General features: G+C 39.6%; 2 protein-coding genes across 2 annotated transcripts; one reads left to right on the top strand and one right to left on the bottom strand.

The window, feature by feature from the left end:
- The first annotated feature begins 214 nt into the window (after positions 1–214).
- On the top strand, positions 215–7,344 carry LOC116286941 (uncharacterized). Its single transcript, XM_089038052.1, has 5 exons — positions 215–457; positions 1,568–1,706; positions 1,972–5,891; positions 6,217–6,528; positions 6,792–7,344. Exons 2-5 carry the CDS (start codon positions 1,595–1,597, stop codon positions 7,098–7,100), a joined length of 4,653 nt encoding a protein of 1,550 aa, XP_088894178.1. The 5' UTR covers positions 215–457; positions 1,568–1,594; the 3' UTR covers positions 7,101–7,344.
- A 600-nt stretch (positions 7,345–7,944) lies between these two features.
- LOC116286946 (metabotropic glutamate receptor 4) lies at positions 7,945–15,644 on the bottom strand. The gene is made up of 5 exons (XM_089037454.1): positions 14,281–15,644; positions 12,398–12,740; positions 11,331–11,793; positions 10,849–10,913; positions 7,945–9,546 (listed from the first exon to the last, which is right to left on the bottom strand). The coding sequence occupies exons 1-5, from the start codon at positions 15,546–15,548 to the stop codon at positions 8,650–8,652; spliced, it is 3,036 nt and encodes a 1,011-aa protein (XP_088893580.1). The 5' UTR covers positions 15,549–15,644; the 3' UTR covers positions 7,945–8,649.
- Positions 15,645–15,924: the final 280 nt, after the last annotated feature.

Genomic DNA, 15,924 nt, shown 5'->3' on the forward strand with positions numbered 1-15,924 from the left:
ATAATATCACGCGTATTAAAATTAGTCGAAATTATCACCGTTGTTGTTCAGTATTCTGTTCCCCTCAATAAGCTGTGACATCATAGTATTTGCTTAAAGAATAGAATCTTAGCCAAAGAACAAGCTAGTAGGTCTTGTTTAATCAAAAAAGCAAATAAAAACGACTTTAAAACAATAGCATGGCGTCTTTTTACATCAAGGGCAGATCAAAGAGATTATCCGACATTACATACCAAAAACACGTAGAAAACAAACCAAAGTTTGAACTCTTATTGTTTCAATAGCTAGGTCGTAAATTTCAAAGAGTCAAACTTGGAGTGAAAATAACAGAACTAACTCAGTGGTTAGTGTATTACTAAGTTTGTAGGCTAGCTACGTACATTCCGAGAAGACGCAAGAAGATCAAGCTGACGAAGATACCAAGCAAAGACGAAGGTTAATCGCAAGAACTTTATACGTAAGTATAGTAGACAGACAAACTACATGAACCAATTGAAAAAACAATGTTGAAACACTGTCATAATCAGCTTGGTCAGTTTACTGTGTCTGGCGAAGTTAAGTTTGCTGTGTTTGGCAGCGGCCTTTGGCTTTAAGTCATGTTGAAGTGAGTCTTTTGGGTGCGCAATGAGTTGCCGTTTGCCAAAGAGCAATTAGAGAATTTTAGATTGACTTTTTTTCTTCCCGCCAACGGCAAACGTGACCATGTTTTCATCGTTTTCCTGTATTTTACTTTACCTCTTGCAAACTTTCATATCACAAACAAATATTCTTTTGTTTTTCTACTACTTGGATTTTATTGCGATTCTTTTTCAGTAATTTAAAAGAATTTTTAACTGATCAACTGACGTTACACGTTTGCCGTGAATGTCAATCTAAAACTCTCTAATGCCACGTTATTCGAAATTGCGTTTTCTTTCTCATTCTTTCTCGAGCTCCCTCTCAGCAAAAAATCACAACTGTGTGTGCGAAATTGTTCTGTAAAATTATGACACAAGAAATTCAAAGGAAACGAATTCAGTATTTCAGAGAACTCATAGTCTGCCTAGATTATTCTTTCAAAGTCTTTGAGACCACTGTCATTATTTACAAGGGGAGAGGTGGTGGTGGTGGTGGGGGGATGGGGGTGGGGGTGGTCCAAAATTAGGTATACTTTGTTTCCTTTATCCAGACCCCTCCCCTGCCTTTCATCAGATGCGCATTTTTTTAGATCCTCTTCGTCTTCTTCCAGTTGTATACAAGCCTGAAAAATTAATTGAATAACCATTTCATAGTATGTGCCCCCCTTCTCTCCAATGCAGCCACTATTGAGTAGCAGCTTCCTCCCCTCTCTAAATAATGACTGTTCCCCTATATCATTTTTCTCCTAAATTGTTTCGACTTTCAAAGTTAAGAAAATAAATCAGAAAAGACATGAAGGTATAACGGGTCGTGATATAATGCTTTTCTTCGCAAATTGCAAAGCTCCGAAACTCCTTTCCTAAGCCCTGAGGATCGCGGTTTACGCTCTTATCTGAAAGGCAATGATTTATTATTATTTCGCTTACTGAAAATTTTATTTCCAATTCAGATTTGCCTTCGCAAATTCACCGCAATCATGAGCCGGAAGGTCAGTTTGTTTACTGTCAGGGAAGAACCAAAACCAAAATCGATTCTGAAGCCCTTACGCAAGTCTTCGGTACAGAACTGTTACAATATTAGCTTACGCAGTTGTAATTAGATACTTAGAGAAGTGATTGTTTGATTAAAGACGCATAACTATTTCCCTACCAACACGAACACGTCTTGAAACATGGTGTCAGAAATAAATTGGAAATAACGCTTCCAAAGTAGCTGAAAAAACCGTCAAGTTCCTACTGCCGAGGCATTGAAGAAGTAATATGTCAAGTAAGGAGGAAGCTTCGACCAGCAGCGGTCCACGAGGACCAATATTCACGTCGCATTTTCCGGTACCAACGCCGATGAATACCAAAGGAGATCAAGTAAACAATTGGGACTTCTTTAAACAACAGTGGGAGGACTACGAAGTCGCAACCGGACTGTACCAGCAAGACCCAAAGATACGACTAGCAACGTTTCGCTCTGTAATGGGGAAGGAATGTCTGCAAATATTCCTTAATCTCAAGTTAAGTGAAGAAGAAAAGAACGACGTAAACACATGCTTAAACGCGCTAGAAGCCTACTTCAAACCAAAGCGCAACGTGGTGTACGAACGATATCTGTTCAACAGCTGTACTCAAGGCCCAGAAGAAACCGTAGATGGCTACGTAAATCGCCTTAGAAAATGCGCTTCATCATGTCAGTTTGGTCCGTTAACGGAAGAGCTTATCAGGGATCGACTCGTTCTTGGTATACGAGAACACGCAACAAAACTACGTCTTTTAAAAGAGGACAGTCTAGATCTCAACAAAGCCCTCAACATTTGCCGCTCAAGTGAATTAGCTAGCAGTCAGTTAAAAGCCATGAGTCTAGTGGATAAGACAAATAACGAAGAAATCAATGAAATACGAGAACGGAAGCCTAAATCTCCAAGCAAGCCAAGTGACAAGTACAACAACAGACGTTCCCACAGAACGCCAAGCGAGGACAGTAAACGAACTACAAGTCGACGAACGAGCAGTTATAAGTGCTACCGCTGTGGTGGTTCTCAGAAACACAAGTTAGAAGATTGCCCCGCCTATGGCCGTGAATGCAAAACGTGCAAGAAACAAAACCATTTCGCGTCTGTGTGTAAATCGAGGTCAAGCAATGTCAAAGCGATGACAGCTGAATCAGGAGAATCAGAAGAAGGAGAATACTCATCCGACGAATTCACGTTGAAGATTGAAGAAGTTGGTTCGGTGAAAACGAAGGGCAAGCAGCTTTTTGCAAAGCTTGAGTTTATGAACACCAATTCCAGTTATAAAACGGATTTGGACTGCCAACTAGACACAGGAGCGACCTGTAACGTAATCAGCCACAAGGATGTAGCAATCATCAACCAAGACGGTAATCCGACGCTCAAGCAAAGCAATGTCAAACTACGATTGTTTGATGGATCAGTCATGGAAACATTAGGTGAAGTGACACTTAAGGTCAACGAAAAACATTGCTTCAAATTTCAGGTTGTCAACGGAAACCACAAACCAATTTTATCAGCCGAGACATGCCAACAATTAGATCTAATCAAGTTAAACATCGATCATCAAGTCCACGCGGTTCAAGAAACCGGAACTCTGCCCCTAACTAAAGAAAGTATCTTAAAAGATTTTCGAGACGTCTTCGAAGGATTGGGAAACATTGGTAACGCTACAATCGCAGTTGACCCAGATGTCACGCCAGTTCAACACGCGCCTAGAAGAATCGCAGTTACGCTTCGCCAGGAAGTCAAAACAAAGTTAGCTGAACTCGAGAAAAGGAAAATCATCGTCAAAGAGACAGAACCCACCGAATGGATCAGCAGCATGGTCGTTGTAGCCAAACCTGGAAAGATACGAATCTGTTTGGATCCCAAAGATCTAAACAAAGCGATCAAACGACCCAAATACCAAATGCCTACGATGGACGAGATGCTACCCAGACTCGGCAAGGCCAAAGTCTTCACAACGTTAGACGCAAAGGATGGGTTCTACCAAATCGGTTTGGACGAAGCTAGCAGTAAGCTTACAACCTTTTGGACCCCATTTGGCCGTTACAGATATCTACGCATGCCTTTTGGCGTCAGCTCAGCCCCAGAGGAATTCGAAAGCACCCTACACGAGCGACTGGGAGACCTAGAAGGCGTGGAAGTGCTCCGCGACGATATGTTAGTGGTCGGTTACGGTGACACATTAGCAGAAGCCAACAAAAACCATGACGAAAATCTGCTACGTCTGCTCAAGAGAGCAAGACAGATCAACTTAAAGCTGAACAGCAAGAAGCTCATCATGCGGAGAAAAGAAGTGAAGTTCATGGGACACATCTTGTCATCCACCGGACTCAAGCCAGATCCAGATAAGGTCAAAGCAGTGACCGAAATGCCAAAGCCTACCAACAAGCAAGAGACACTCAGCCTACTAGGCTTTGTAAATTATCTCTCCAAGTTTCTCCCTCGACTATCAGAAGTCGCACTGCCTCTTCGTGAACTAACCACAAAGAATGCAAGATTTGTGTGGTCACGCCAGCACGACAAAGCCTTCTCAGAAGTTAAACAACTCGTGATTGCGCATCCAGTACTCAAGTACTATGACATGAGCGAAGAAGTCACTATCCAATGTGATGCTAGTGAGAAAGGCCTCGGAGCAACCTTGCTTCAAAACGGCCAACCAGTAGCGTTTGCATCCCGAACTCTCACACCAGTTGAGCAACGCTACGCACAAATCGAAAAAGAATGTCTTGCAATCGTCTTCGCTTGTGCAAAGTTCAGCCAGTACATCACACGGAGAGAGCTGATAACAGTAGAATCAGACCACAAACCTTTGCAAGCGATCTTCAAGAAATCCTTGTTAGCAGCACCCAGCAGGTTACAGAGGATGATATTACGCCTACAGCGATACAACCTGAACGTAACTTACAAGCCAGGACAACAAATGTACGTGGCAGATCACCTCTCACGAGCCTTCCTCGCAGACCAAGGAGAACCTGGAGACGAGTTCCAAGTGTTTGCGCTAGAACTAGAAGGAATCAACCCCCTCGACAATGTAAAGGTCACAAGTGAAAGGTTAGCGCAACTACAAAAAGCCACAGAGCAAGACCCTACAACGCAGTCACTTAAGAATACTATACTAATAGGATGGCCTGACGTACGTGACAAAGTACCAGTAGCTATCAGAGACTACTGGCATTTCCGAGAGGAACTGACACTCCACAACGGCATCTTATTCAAGAATCAACGCATCATCATACCTCGAGCCCTCAGATCTGAAGTAGTCGCGAGGTTACACTCAAGTCATCAAGGAATCGAGGCGTGTGCAAGGAAAGCACGAGATCGCGTTTACTGGCCAGCAATGAACCACGACATCGAAAATGCAGTAAAGGCTTGTCATGTGTGCTCAGAATATCAACCAAGTAACCCCAGCATGCCAATGCAGTCGCACGAAATACCCGACAGACCTTGGAGCAGACTAGGCACAGATCTTTTCACGCTGCAGAACAGAGACTATATAGTCTTGGTAGATTACTACTCAGACTACATAGAAATAAGTCCTCTGAAAGATACAACCTCAGCATCCATTACCAAGTTTCTGAAGGAACAGTTCAGTCGACATGGGATACCCGATGTGCTGGTATCCGACAACGGGCCTCAATACGTCAGCAACGAGTTTGCTGAATTCGCAAGAGACTGGGAGTTCAAACATGTCACCTCATCGCCATACCACCCAAAGTCAAATGGAAAGGCGGAATCAGCAGTGAAAGTAGCCAAGAGCCTGCTCAAGAAAGCCATGCAAGACCGTAAAGATCCGTGGTTAGCCTTGCTAGATTATCGGAATACCCCCACTCAAGGAATGCAGAGCAGCCCAGTACAGCGCTTGATGTCTAGGAGAACAAAGACACTAGTCCCCATAGCAACTAACCTTCTGTATCCCAAAGTAGCGGAAGGTGTGACAACCAAAATCCACCTTAAGCGCCAGAAAGCCAAAAGTCACTACGACAGACATGTAAAGGTCCTACCAGACCTAGAAATAGGCCAAGAGGTAAGAGTAGCGCCAAACCAGAGAGGCAAGCCCTGGGAAGTAGGGAACTGTAAAGAGAAACTCTCAGACAGGTCATACCTAGTTGAGTCGAACGGAGAGTTACTTCGCCGAAACAGACAGCTTTTAAAGCCCGTCGACGAAGCACCGAAGGAACCAGCTAGTGACACACAAGCATCACCAGAGGCAGACAGTGCAAGGACACCTCAAGTTCTACCTGCGTCAGAACCCACGGTCAATCCACCTGTACTGCGAAGAAGTCAGAGAGTGGTTAAGAAACCTGATCGGTTTACTTGACTACCGAACATTTATAGGACATTGATTTTGTTACAGTTGAACTTTAATATCCATATAATCATTTCGTAGTTTAGTCAGCCATTTTGTTTGGTCATTTATTTTTTAAATCTTTAAAATCTTTCTATATCATCCCAGCCATGTATTTCAAACATTATAAAAGGGGAGATGTTACAATATTAGCTTACGCAGTTGTAATTAGATACTTAGAGAAGTGATTGTTTGATTAAAGACGCATAACTATTTCCCTACCAACACGAACACGTCTTGAAACAAGAACCAACCCGAAAAAGAAGAGCCATCAAACGTTGATAAAATTCCCTCCACAATCTACAGTGTCATTGCTGCAAAAAATGTTTCTAAAGGATTAAAAGAGAAATCCAAGGATTTGATGGTCTTGAGAAGGAAGCGAGGAGATTGGGGAGAGTACGATTTAGCGCATGCGTGGTCGCCCGAGGATTTTGCAAATGATGATGGCCGCTCAAGTAGAAACACTGTCAGTAGACTGGAACGAGAAGAAACTAGCGCTAGTGATTTCTTTGTTAACATGCCGAGACCTTACGTCATGAAACCGGTGAAGCCTTTCCAGGTATGTGTTACGGATCGAGATCAAACCGAACTATGGTCCAATTTTATATATATGGGAACCATTGCTTTCAGTAGCAGCAGCAGTAGCAGCAGCAGCAGCAGCAGCAGCAGCAGCAGCAGTAGCAGCAGCAGTAGCAGCAGCAGCAGCAGTAGCAGTAGCAGCAGCAGCAGCAGTAACAGTAGCAGTAGCAGTAGCAGTATCAGTAGCAGTAGCAGTATTAGCTAGAAGATATTTTTCAAACGGTATCTTTTGTATATCCATAGGAATACAAAGTTAAAGCTATAATCAAAGATATCCTGGAAGAAAATCTTGAAAACAAAGTGTACGACCCCAACCAATGCAAACAGCTGACCGTACAACTTTCAGACCAACTAAAAGAGCGAGTCAAACGATTGCGTTACCCACGTTACAAATATGTATGTCACGTAATCATCGGAGATGTGAACAACCAGGATGTCCGCATCGCAAGTAGAGGTGCATGGGATTCATCTGTAGATAGTTATGCAGTGCATGAGTTTAAGAACTTTACACTTTATGCTGTGGGCATTGTATTTGCAATATATTGTGAATAAGTAGAGCGACAGTACAGGAACGCTTTCGTGCATGCGCCGTGCATTTTAGCGCAGAAACTCAGATTTGCGACAGGGCAGAAAAACGACAACCCCGCTCACGATTTTTTTTATTTAACTGAGTTTAATACTCCAAATGTTTAAGCGTTTAATTTGTGTTACTGCTGCTTGAGACTTGTGACGAAATATTGTCGAATTAGAGTAAATCTACTTATTAGTATTCACGAAAATGTCAGTTTTTTTGCTGATCAAAATATCACCTCTCTCAAAGTACACAGTTTTATATCTCAAATACGCATTCAATAAATTTTTGGTAGCATTTGATATTTTGCTATTTGGCTCCAAAAGAACGTGTTTACAAAATATTGTAAAGCTGTCTTTATGGCGAATGGCCAAAAAACGTTTTTCTGCCCTGCCCAGATTTGCATATTATAATAACCTGGAGCATGCGCTAATGTTATTCACTACTTGACATTTCAGTATATATATCTTCATAAATTTTTATTCAGTCCTTTATAATGGTTTTCATATTTGCTAAATATAATTGCTCAATAATTATTACTATTTAATTCCAGAAGATTAAACTTAAGCCGCGAAAAGCGTTTTTAAAAATAATAAAAAAATCCATGAAATTAATACAAAGCTCAATGAAGCTTAAAGTGCGCCCAATCCCTGATACAATAATTTCAATATTGATTCTACATAATGTTGATGTTGAATGGTGAAATATTTCTTCATTTCAATGTTGCGTCTTTAAGTTATAAAGGTTTATACTAGCAATATGCCGACTGTGACGTCATTTCAGGCTTCATTAAATATACAAATTTTGACTGGTTCACACAAAAGATATTTAAAAAACATTATTATACACAAGATTTCCACAATATATATTGTAAATTTGATATCTCATAATGGCTAGTGTTTGGTATTAAAAATGTAAACGAATTACACTCAAAAGCCTGGGGTGACGTCACAGTCAGTAACAAAATGGAAGTATAGACCTTCATAACTTAAAGACACAACATTCAAATGAAGAAATATTTCACCATTCAACTATTCACATTATGTAGAATCAATATTGAAAGTATTGTATCAGGAGTTAGGTGCACTTTATTTTCCCATTTCAGACCATGTGACATTCCCTAGAGTATTATTTCTTTGCTTAACGGTTCCACATGAAAAGACACATGAATATGGATGCAATAGACCATTTCACGAATCCCGCGGCTCAACCTCAGCCTCGTCAGCGTGTAATATATTCTTTAGAAATTGCCTACAACCTGTGAAATTGTTAAGTGTTTCAATTGTTCGTTGATGTGTAAATTCCTTTCATTACTGCGGATTGTAGTCAAATTCTAAAGAATAATTACACGCTGACGAGGCTGAGGTTGAGTAACGGGGTCCGTGAAATGGTCTAGTGAAACATAGGTTGTTTTTTTTTTGAGAGAATGATATGTTGTCCGGCTGATATTTTAAAACCTTAGGCCTAAGCTAAAATATGCTCAATTAAGTACAAGTGATAATAAAAAATAAAGTTAAAATATAAATCAGTTTATATGGTAGATTTTCGCCTTCTGTATTCATAGTCATCCAAATAACTCGGGTCATATTCTTCTAGAATCACACTCGGCTCTTTTTCATCTTCAAAATGCACACTTTTAACGCTTATATCCGATAACATCCGGGAAACCCTTCCACGTGTACCGCTGACCCCATTCCCAGCGTGCTCGTCGTCATCCAACATCGTCTCCATACTCGTCGGTCCACTTTCCCTTCCGTTCAAAACATCTTCGCTTGAATTTAAATATATACCATTTTCCCCAAACACTGACATTTTTCTCACTTTTCTTTGTGGTAAGCCAACAACATCTTCGTGATATTTTTCGGGAATAAATTTCGAATTCTCCTGATCCGGGCCACTAGTAGTCGATGACGAACTCAAATACGACGTGCAAGACCGCTGACTCATATGACTGATTTTTCTCATTTCGGTTTCGGGAGTATCTATAGTTCCCATACTCCTGACCGGGTTTAGATCGACATTTTTTTCTGGTTTTAGTAAAATGACGTAAACTTTCGGCAGGAAAATACAGCAGAGCGTCACTGTTACAGCAATAATCAAAAACGTGCTGACAAGAATGTCTTTATAGCGTCCTTCGGTTCCATAAAAAGAGAGAAAAAACACTAAAACATCGGTTGATATTGTTATCATTGTAAATGCAATGAATCTCGCTTCGTTATGACTTCCAGGGACTTTTCTTGTAAGATAGGCTTGGTAGGTACATACTAGTACGATACCAGTGTTGTAAGTCCACCATATTGCCATGTTGTAGTTGGCGTAAGTTGCAGTGAATTTACATTGAACGAAGGCTTCGTTTGATACTTCGGTGTATATCGTCTCCATTAAAGTATTCTCAGATGTCATGACAATAAGGATACAGATCATCACCTCTACGATTAGAGAAAATAAGAGAAAAATATCATATGCCCTTGGCAGGATTTGAACCCACGTCTTCGGTATTCTAGTCCGATGTGTTAACCACTACACTACAAGGACCAACCACGCTGGTAACGCAGCCAGAATATGAAATGTAGGGTATTCGTGAGGATCCCAGAGCGATATTTTTTCTCTATAGGTAAGTTGAACACCGTAAATGTACGCAGATAATAGACATAGTAAAGTAGAAATTATGCGTTCGGTGTGTATATAATGAAGTAGAGAAAATAAGAGAAAAATATCATATGCCCTTGGCAGGATTTGAACCCACGTCTTCGGTATTCTAGTCCGATGTGTTAACCACTACACTACAAGGACCAACCACGCTGGTAACGCAGCCAGAATATGAAATGTAGGGTATTCGTGAGGATCCCAGAGCGATATTTTTTCTCTATAGGTAAGTTGAACACCGTAAATGTACGCAGATAATAGACATAGTAAAGTAGAAATTATGCGTTCGCATAATTTCTACTTTACTATGTCTATTATCTGCGTACATTTACGGTGTTCAACTTACCTATAGAGAAAAAATATCGCTCTGGGATCCTCACGAATACCCTACATTTCATATTCTGGCTGCGTTACCAGCGTGGTTGGTCCTTGTAGTGTAGTGGTTAACACATCGGACTAGAATACCGAAGACGTGGGTTCAAATCCTGCCAAGGGCATATGATATTTTTCTCTTATTTTCTCTACTTCATTATATACACACCGAACGCATAATTTCTACTTTACTATGTCTATTATCTGCGTACATTTACGGTGTTCAACTTACCTATAGAGAAAAAATATCGCTCTGGGATCCTCACGAATACCCTACATTTCATATTCTGGCTGCGTTACCAGCGTGGTTGGTCCTTGTAGTGTAGTGGTTAACACATCGGACTAGAATACCGAAGACGTGGGTTCAAATCCTGCCAAGGGCATATGATATTTTTCTCTTATTTTCTCTACTTCATTATATACACACCGAACGCATAATTTCTACTTTACTATGTCTATTATCTGCGTACATTTACGGTGTTCAACTTACCTATAGAGAAAAAATATCGCTCTGGGATCCTCACGAATACCCTACATTTCATATTCTGGCTGCGTTACCAGCGTGGTTGGTCCTTGTAGTGTAGTGGTTAACACATCGGACTAGAATACCGAAGACGTGGGTTCAAATCCTGCCAAGGGCATATGATATTTTTCTCTTATTTTCTCTACTTCATTATATACACACCGAACGCATAATTTCTACTTTACCACCTCTACGATTACGAAGCCAGCTATGAATAATAACATCCAATTGTCGCTTAGGAATGGAGGTGTACCTGAAAATAGATGTAAGTGTAAATTTTCTTTAAAAATAATTTTGCCTCTCATGTGTAACTTATTTTGTATTCAAAAATCTTACATCAATATTTGTTGCGCCAGGTTTCTTATTTATCTTTTAAATACGTTAAGTTTTAAGAAGATTTGATTTTTTTGTGTTGGTAGTGTAAGTTGTAGATCAGTGTTTTTTCTTCTTATTGAAATTGTTCGTTCGTTCGTTCGTTCGTTCGTTCGTTCGTTCGTTCGTTCGTTCGTTCGTTCGTTCGTTCTTCGTTCGTTCGTTCGTTCGTTCGTTCGTTCGTTCGTTCTATCGTTCGTTCGTTCGTTCGTTCGTTCGTTCGTTCGTTCGTTCGTTCGTTCGTTCGTTTCCTTGTTAGATTGGCTAAAGATTTTTGTTTTATTCTATTATTTCTTACCATTTCGCATCGCTTTCTTGCTGAAAATCCGATGAATACGATTGGTCTTGGTCAACAATGTCCCCACAATAATACAAAAACTGATACTAAACGAAAACAAAACGATCCTACACAACTCCTCACTCTTCTCAAACAACAAAGCCAACGACGTCGCATAACCCAACAAAATCCCACACAACATGACAAAACAAAGCCTCTTGCTCGAAGACCGTACGATATGCGTATCGCCGTAATAAAAGAATACCATGGCAACGAAAATTACTGTTATTGAGCCAAGTGTTGTTGCTATGGCAATGGCGATTCCGGGAGTATCTGTAATGAGGACTGAGGTTGGGACGATTGGGTTGCACGATGAGTGGTTGGCGTTTGGCCAATAGCGTGGAGGACACTTTCTGCAGCTAGTGTTCACAGGATTGTTGGAGATGTAGTTGCGTGAGCATGGTTTGCATTTCCAGCAGCAAGTCTAAAAAGAATAAGAAGATAAGTGAATTACAATCAACTTTAAAACAAAACGAACTGAAATAAAGAAATATTAAGCATAAAGAAAAAAGGGCGGTTGACAATTCGATTCTCAATAGCCCACTTCCGAGATATGTTTCGCTTGTCACACACATTCTTACCGCCTGTCACGAATGATTGAGCATTTAGGACGTAGCCTCATACTGAAACCTTTGTGCCTACACTGCCCGTCATGTGCTATCAACCAGAGAGTATTCTATTGCTTGGTATCAATCAGCTGAATGAATCTTATGAATCTCATTACCAGCCTACAATGACAGGCAAACACTGCCCGTCATGTGCTATCAACCAGAGAGTATTCTATTGCTTGGTATCAATCAGCTGAATGAACCTCATGAATCTCATTATCAGCCTACAATGACAGGCAAACACTGCACGTAATGTGCTATCAACATAGAGTATTCTATTGCTTGGTATCAATCAGCTGAATGAACCTCATGAATTTCATTACCAGCCTACAATGACAGGGTAATTGGACCCGGAAATACGTCACAACTTATAAACTCTATACTAGAAGATTGTTCGAGAGGAGTCTAGGTAATCCAAACCTGATGATGCTCTTCGCTTCGCATCCAGTGCCCTGGCGGACATTTTCTTCCACAGATTGACACAGGAATCCCACTAACATTGTACGTCGTGTTCCATATTTCCCAAAGCATTCGTTCGTCTATCGTCAGCACAGAAAGATTCCCAATAACAGCATCATCGCCATCTTCGTAAGATATATTTGACGTCCATGAGCCAAACTTCATCCACGTATCGGTCAGCGGATTTACGATGTTGATGTCGTACGTTCCATCGCTGTCACCATGTTTGGTAAACGACACTGGGTCACGTGTTAGACCTTTGAATCGGACTGACTGAATACTTTGAAGAAAGGCGTCTCCATTCCTGGAATTTTTAACAAAATCTGTTAGTAAATTCCTCCAACCTAATGCAATGCAACGCTAACTCGTTCTAGATTTTCCCTCAATCTCGGAACAGCTAATAGTAACTCGTAAAGGTGAACAAATAGTCCATTTTTGCTTCTATCAGTTTAAGCGTTTTCATTTAAAAACAACCACATACAGTTTAAAACAAACAGCTCGAGGTCACGTGCCTAATGGCCGCCATCTTAGAATTCATAAATACGTGACTGTTGGAAAAGATCGTGACTAAGTGAGAGTGCTTTTTTAAATTGTTCCGCCAGCTTTCACAATATATTTCGGATGCAGGCTTGCATTTTTGAACCGTTTTTTGATCCGTCGACAATAAGTCATTTTCAATCGTTTAGTTTCAGAATGAATACCTTTTTAAATGAATTTTCAAGATCGTCCATACCAAAATGATCAAAAAATAAGGTTTTTTGAAAATATCCTAAATCGTTTTTTGTTGCCATTCTAAAGCGATATATAGGTGTCATTTTTTGTGCAAAAAAGACGACAAAAACACATGGGAATGTGAAAAAGATTTCAAAAGAAAATAAATCTTTTTGAAAAATTACGAGGAACGCAAATGGATTGACATGGGAAAAAACACATCCGATATCGATGTTAAAAAGGTTTCAAATCATTGGATAACGTTTCTAGTTATCACGTATATTTCTGTTTATCATATAATTATCCATAAAATACCTATATTTCTCCTTTTCGAAAAACTGATATTTTCACATGTGAAAATAACATGTTATTTTCACATGTGAAAATATCGTTACCATGTGTATTTTAAAAGCTATAGTTTATAAATAAAAACTTTTTATAATAATAAAAAGCTTGTTAAGTTGATTTTATGGATAAATATATAATAAACAGAATATTACATGGGCGCTTGGAGATACGAAATTTATCTTCTCGTTTTGAAAATCTCTCACTCGTTCGCTTTTCGTATCTCTGCGCGCCCATGTAATATCCTCTATTTAACCAATTCTACTTATCCACTTCTGAAAGAGCAGTTGTATTTACCGAAGGAGGAACTGTATAGACTTACTTTCGAATTGAACAAACAAGTATCAAAACATGAATAGCAGAAGTGGCAGGATTCGGATATAAACAAAAAGCTTCCTCTTCATATGCACAAGTACATGAATGCTTAAAACGTTAAAAAAAAAATCTTCGACTATTTGCTTTTCTGCAGGTATAACTTAAAGATTCTATTTAAGCGGATGCTTCAATGTACTAAGAAAAAATGTCTAAAAAAATGCCTTAAAATGGGCTAAAAAATGTTTTTTTCACTGATCTTTCTTTCTATGATTCCATTCAAAATTTGAAATTTGAAAATAAATAAAAGTTTTAAACATTTTTGATATAAACTGAGAAAACTTCTCGAATAAAGGGAGAGACAAACTCTATTCACATGCGATGCTGAGTTCACGGGAATCGAGCTTGATCGAAACCCCACAGAGGTAGAAGTGGAATACAGTATTGATACCCTCCCCTCGGTTCCCTTTACTTGCCTGTTTAACTCTGCAAATCTCTGCACTGCATTTCCGCATCCAGTTGCTTGACTGCAATTCAATATATTATGCAATCCATATGCAACAGCATAAACAGCATCAATTACGTAAGGAACGAACAGCGAATGGCAAAACCTTGTAGTTTCATATCGACTCTCTTCCTCCCACCTTGTATTCCGCAAAGATTCCTTGATATATTTTGAAGAGAACTCTTCAACAATATCATGGACTGAAACTCCTTCGTTTGTATGAGGAACGATACCTATTAAACGCCTTAACATCCGAGGTGAGCAATTAAATTGCTTGATAGAACCGCTAAAATAATCAGGCGAGATGAAAACGTAGTCTTTCATATTCTCTTCGTCGAACTTGTTCAAGATCAACTCTATGTCTTGTATTGTGGTAAACAGAACGACTCCTCTTGCTTGTCGCTCGGATTTAATGTCATCGACGATTTGATTCAGATGTTTTTTACTTGAATGGATGTTGAACGAAGCTTTCGTTGCTTTGCAGATCTTTGCAGCCATTGAATTCTTGGTAAGGACGTACTCAAAAGTCTCAAAAGCAGAGCGTCCGTAATCTGTATCCGAATACAAAACATGAATGAAATTCCATCCAAATCTAAGCATCAAATCAACAATCGCTTTTGATAATAGAATATCAGACGAAACTGTCCTTAAGAAATATTTGAAGCGAATACGGTTGCTCAGAAGTCGACTTGTGGATGAAAAGTCGACGACAGGAATGTGGAAAAGGCCCGCTAAGTTCGTAATAGCGATGGCTACATCGCTGGTTCCTGGACCAATTATTGCTATAGTATCTGAAATATCCAACTGTTTTCTCAAAGGACACTTATTCGTCTGGATATTTTTATCTATAAAGCTAAAATTCAACGAACTACGGATTGCAAAATCAACGCTATTACAAGTATCTTTGAGGTCTGCTCCAAGCTTAACTCCAGGGAGAATACTTTTGTCATTGTTTATCTTCTCAATCGCATACAACATGGCTTTTGCTTCCTCGAATCCTCTTCCATTCCACCGTCCAACACATTCTAGAGAGTTCGTCGAGTTTTTAGCTGCAAAATGGATGGCAAATAGCCCTCCAAGAAGAAACGTCCCATTTCTGTAAACGCCTGGTGAAATTTTCACGGATTCGTTGTGAACACTAAACTTAGCATTAGAACTCGAGATTTGTAATTCAGAGTAATATGGAAATGTTACTAAAAGAGCTTTCAAAATCAATAGTCTGCTCAACTTTCCAGACATTTTGAAACGGCGCTCTTAAAATCCTAAGTGAAAGCGTAAATAGAAATGATGAATGGAATAACGCACGCGGGTTTTTTGGAACCGAATTTCCGTGATCCTTAAATCTGTAGTTTCAAAGATAAAACTACTTCTTTGGTGAGGATATTTATATTTAGAATTATATTTGTAGAGTTCGAACGGTTGACATATGTCTAAATACAGCTGTTATTCACAAAGGGAATTCTCTGATGTATTTGGACAATGTTTATGGCGGTTTTGTTATTTATTTGAATAGATTATTCATTTACACCTCGTTCTCGTTGGATATGTTGACAGCTCTTTAATTAAGTTTTGAAAAGCGTTCGTACATTTGATAAAACTTAAATTTAGAATAATT

Source organism: Actinia tenebrosa, unplaced genomic scaffold (assembly GCF_029948245.1).
Source record: "Actinia tenebrosa isolate PJP-AT-01 unplaced genomic scaffold, QUT_ActTen_1.0 PGA_scaffold5__44_contigs__length_20552954, whole genome shotgun sequence".
Taxonomy (NCBI): Eukaryota; Metazoa; Cnidaria; class Anthozoa; order Actiniaria; family Actiniidae; genus Actinia; species Actinia tenebrosa.

Bases quoted from the DNA above. Each gene is read 5' to 3' on its own strand.
- LOC116286941 (XM_089038052.1), top strand. From the start codon at position 1,595: ATGAGCCGGAAGGTCAGTTTGTTTACTGTCAGGGAAGAACCAAAACCA. The intron at 1,707-1,971 runs GTTGTAATTAGA...TGAATACCAAAG, and splicing joins TTACAATATTAGCTTACGCA to GAGATCAAGTAAACAATTGG. The intron at 5,892-6,216 runs GTACTGCGAAGA...TCTTGAAACAAG, and splicing joins AACCCACGGTCAATCCACCT to AACCAACCCGAAAAAGAAGA.
- LOC116286946 (XM_089037454.1), bottom strand. From the start codon at position 15,548: ATGTCTGGAAAGTTGAGCAGACTATTGATTTTGAAAGCTCTTTTAGTA. The intron at 11,794-12,397 runs GTTTGGATTACC...TATTCTTTTTAG, and splicing joins GAAGCGAAGAGCATCATCAG to ACTTGCTGCTGGAAATGCAA. The intron at 10,914-11,330 runs GTAAGAAATAAT...ATCTATTTTCAG, and splicing joins CAAGAAAGCGATGCGAAATG to GTACACCTCCATTCCTAAGC.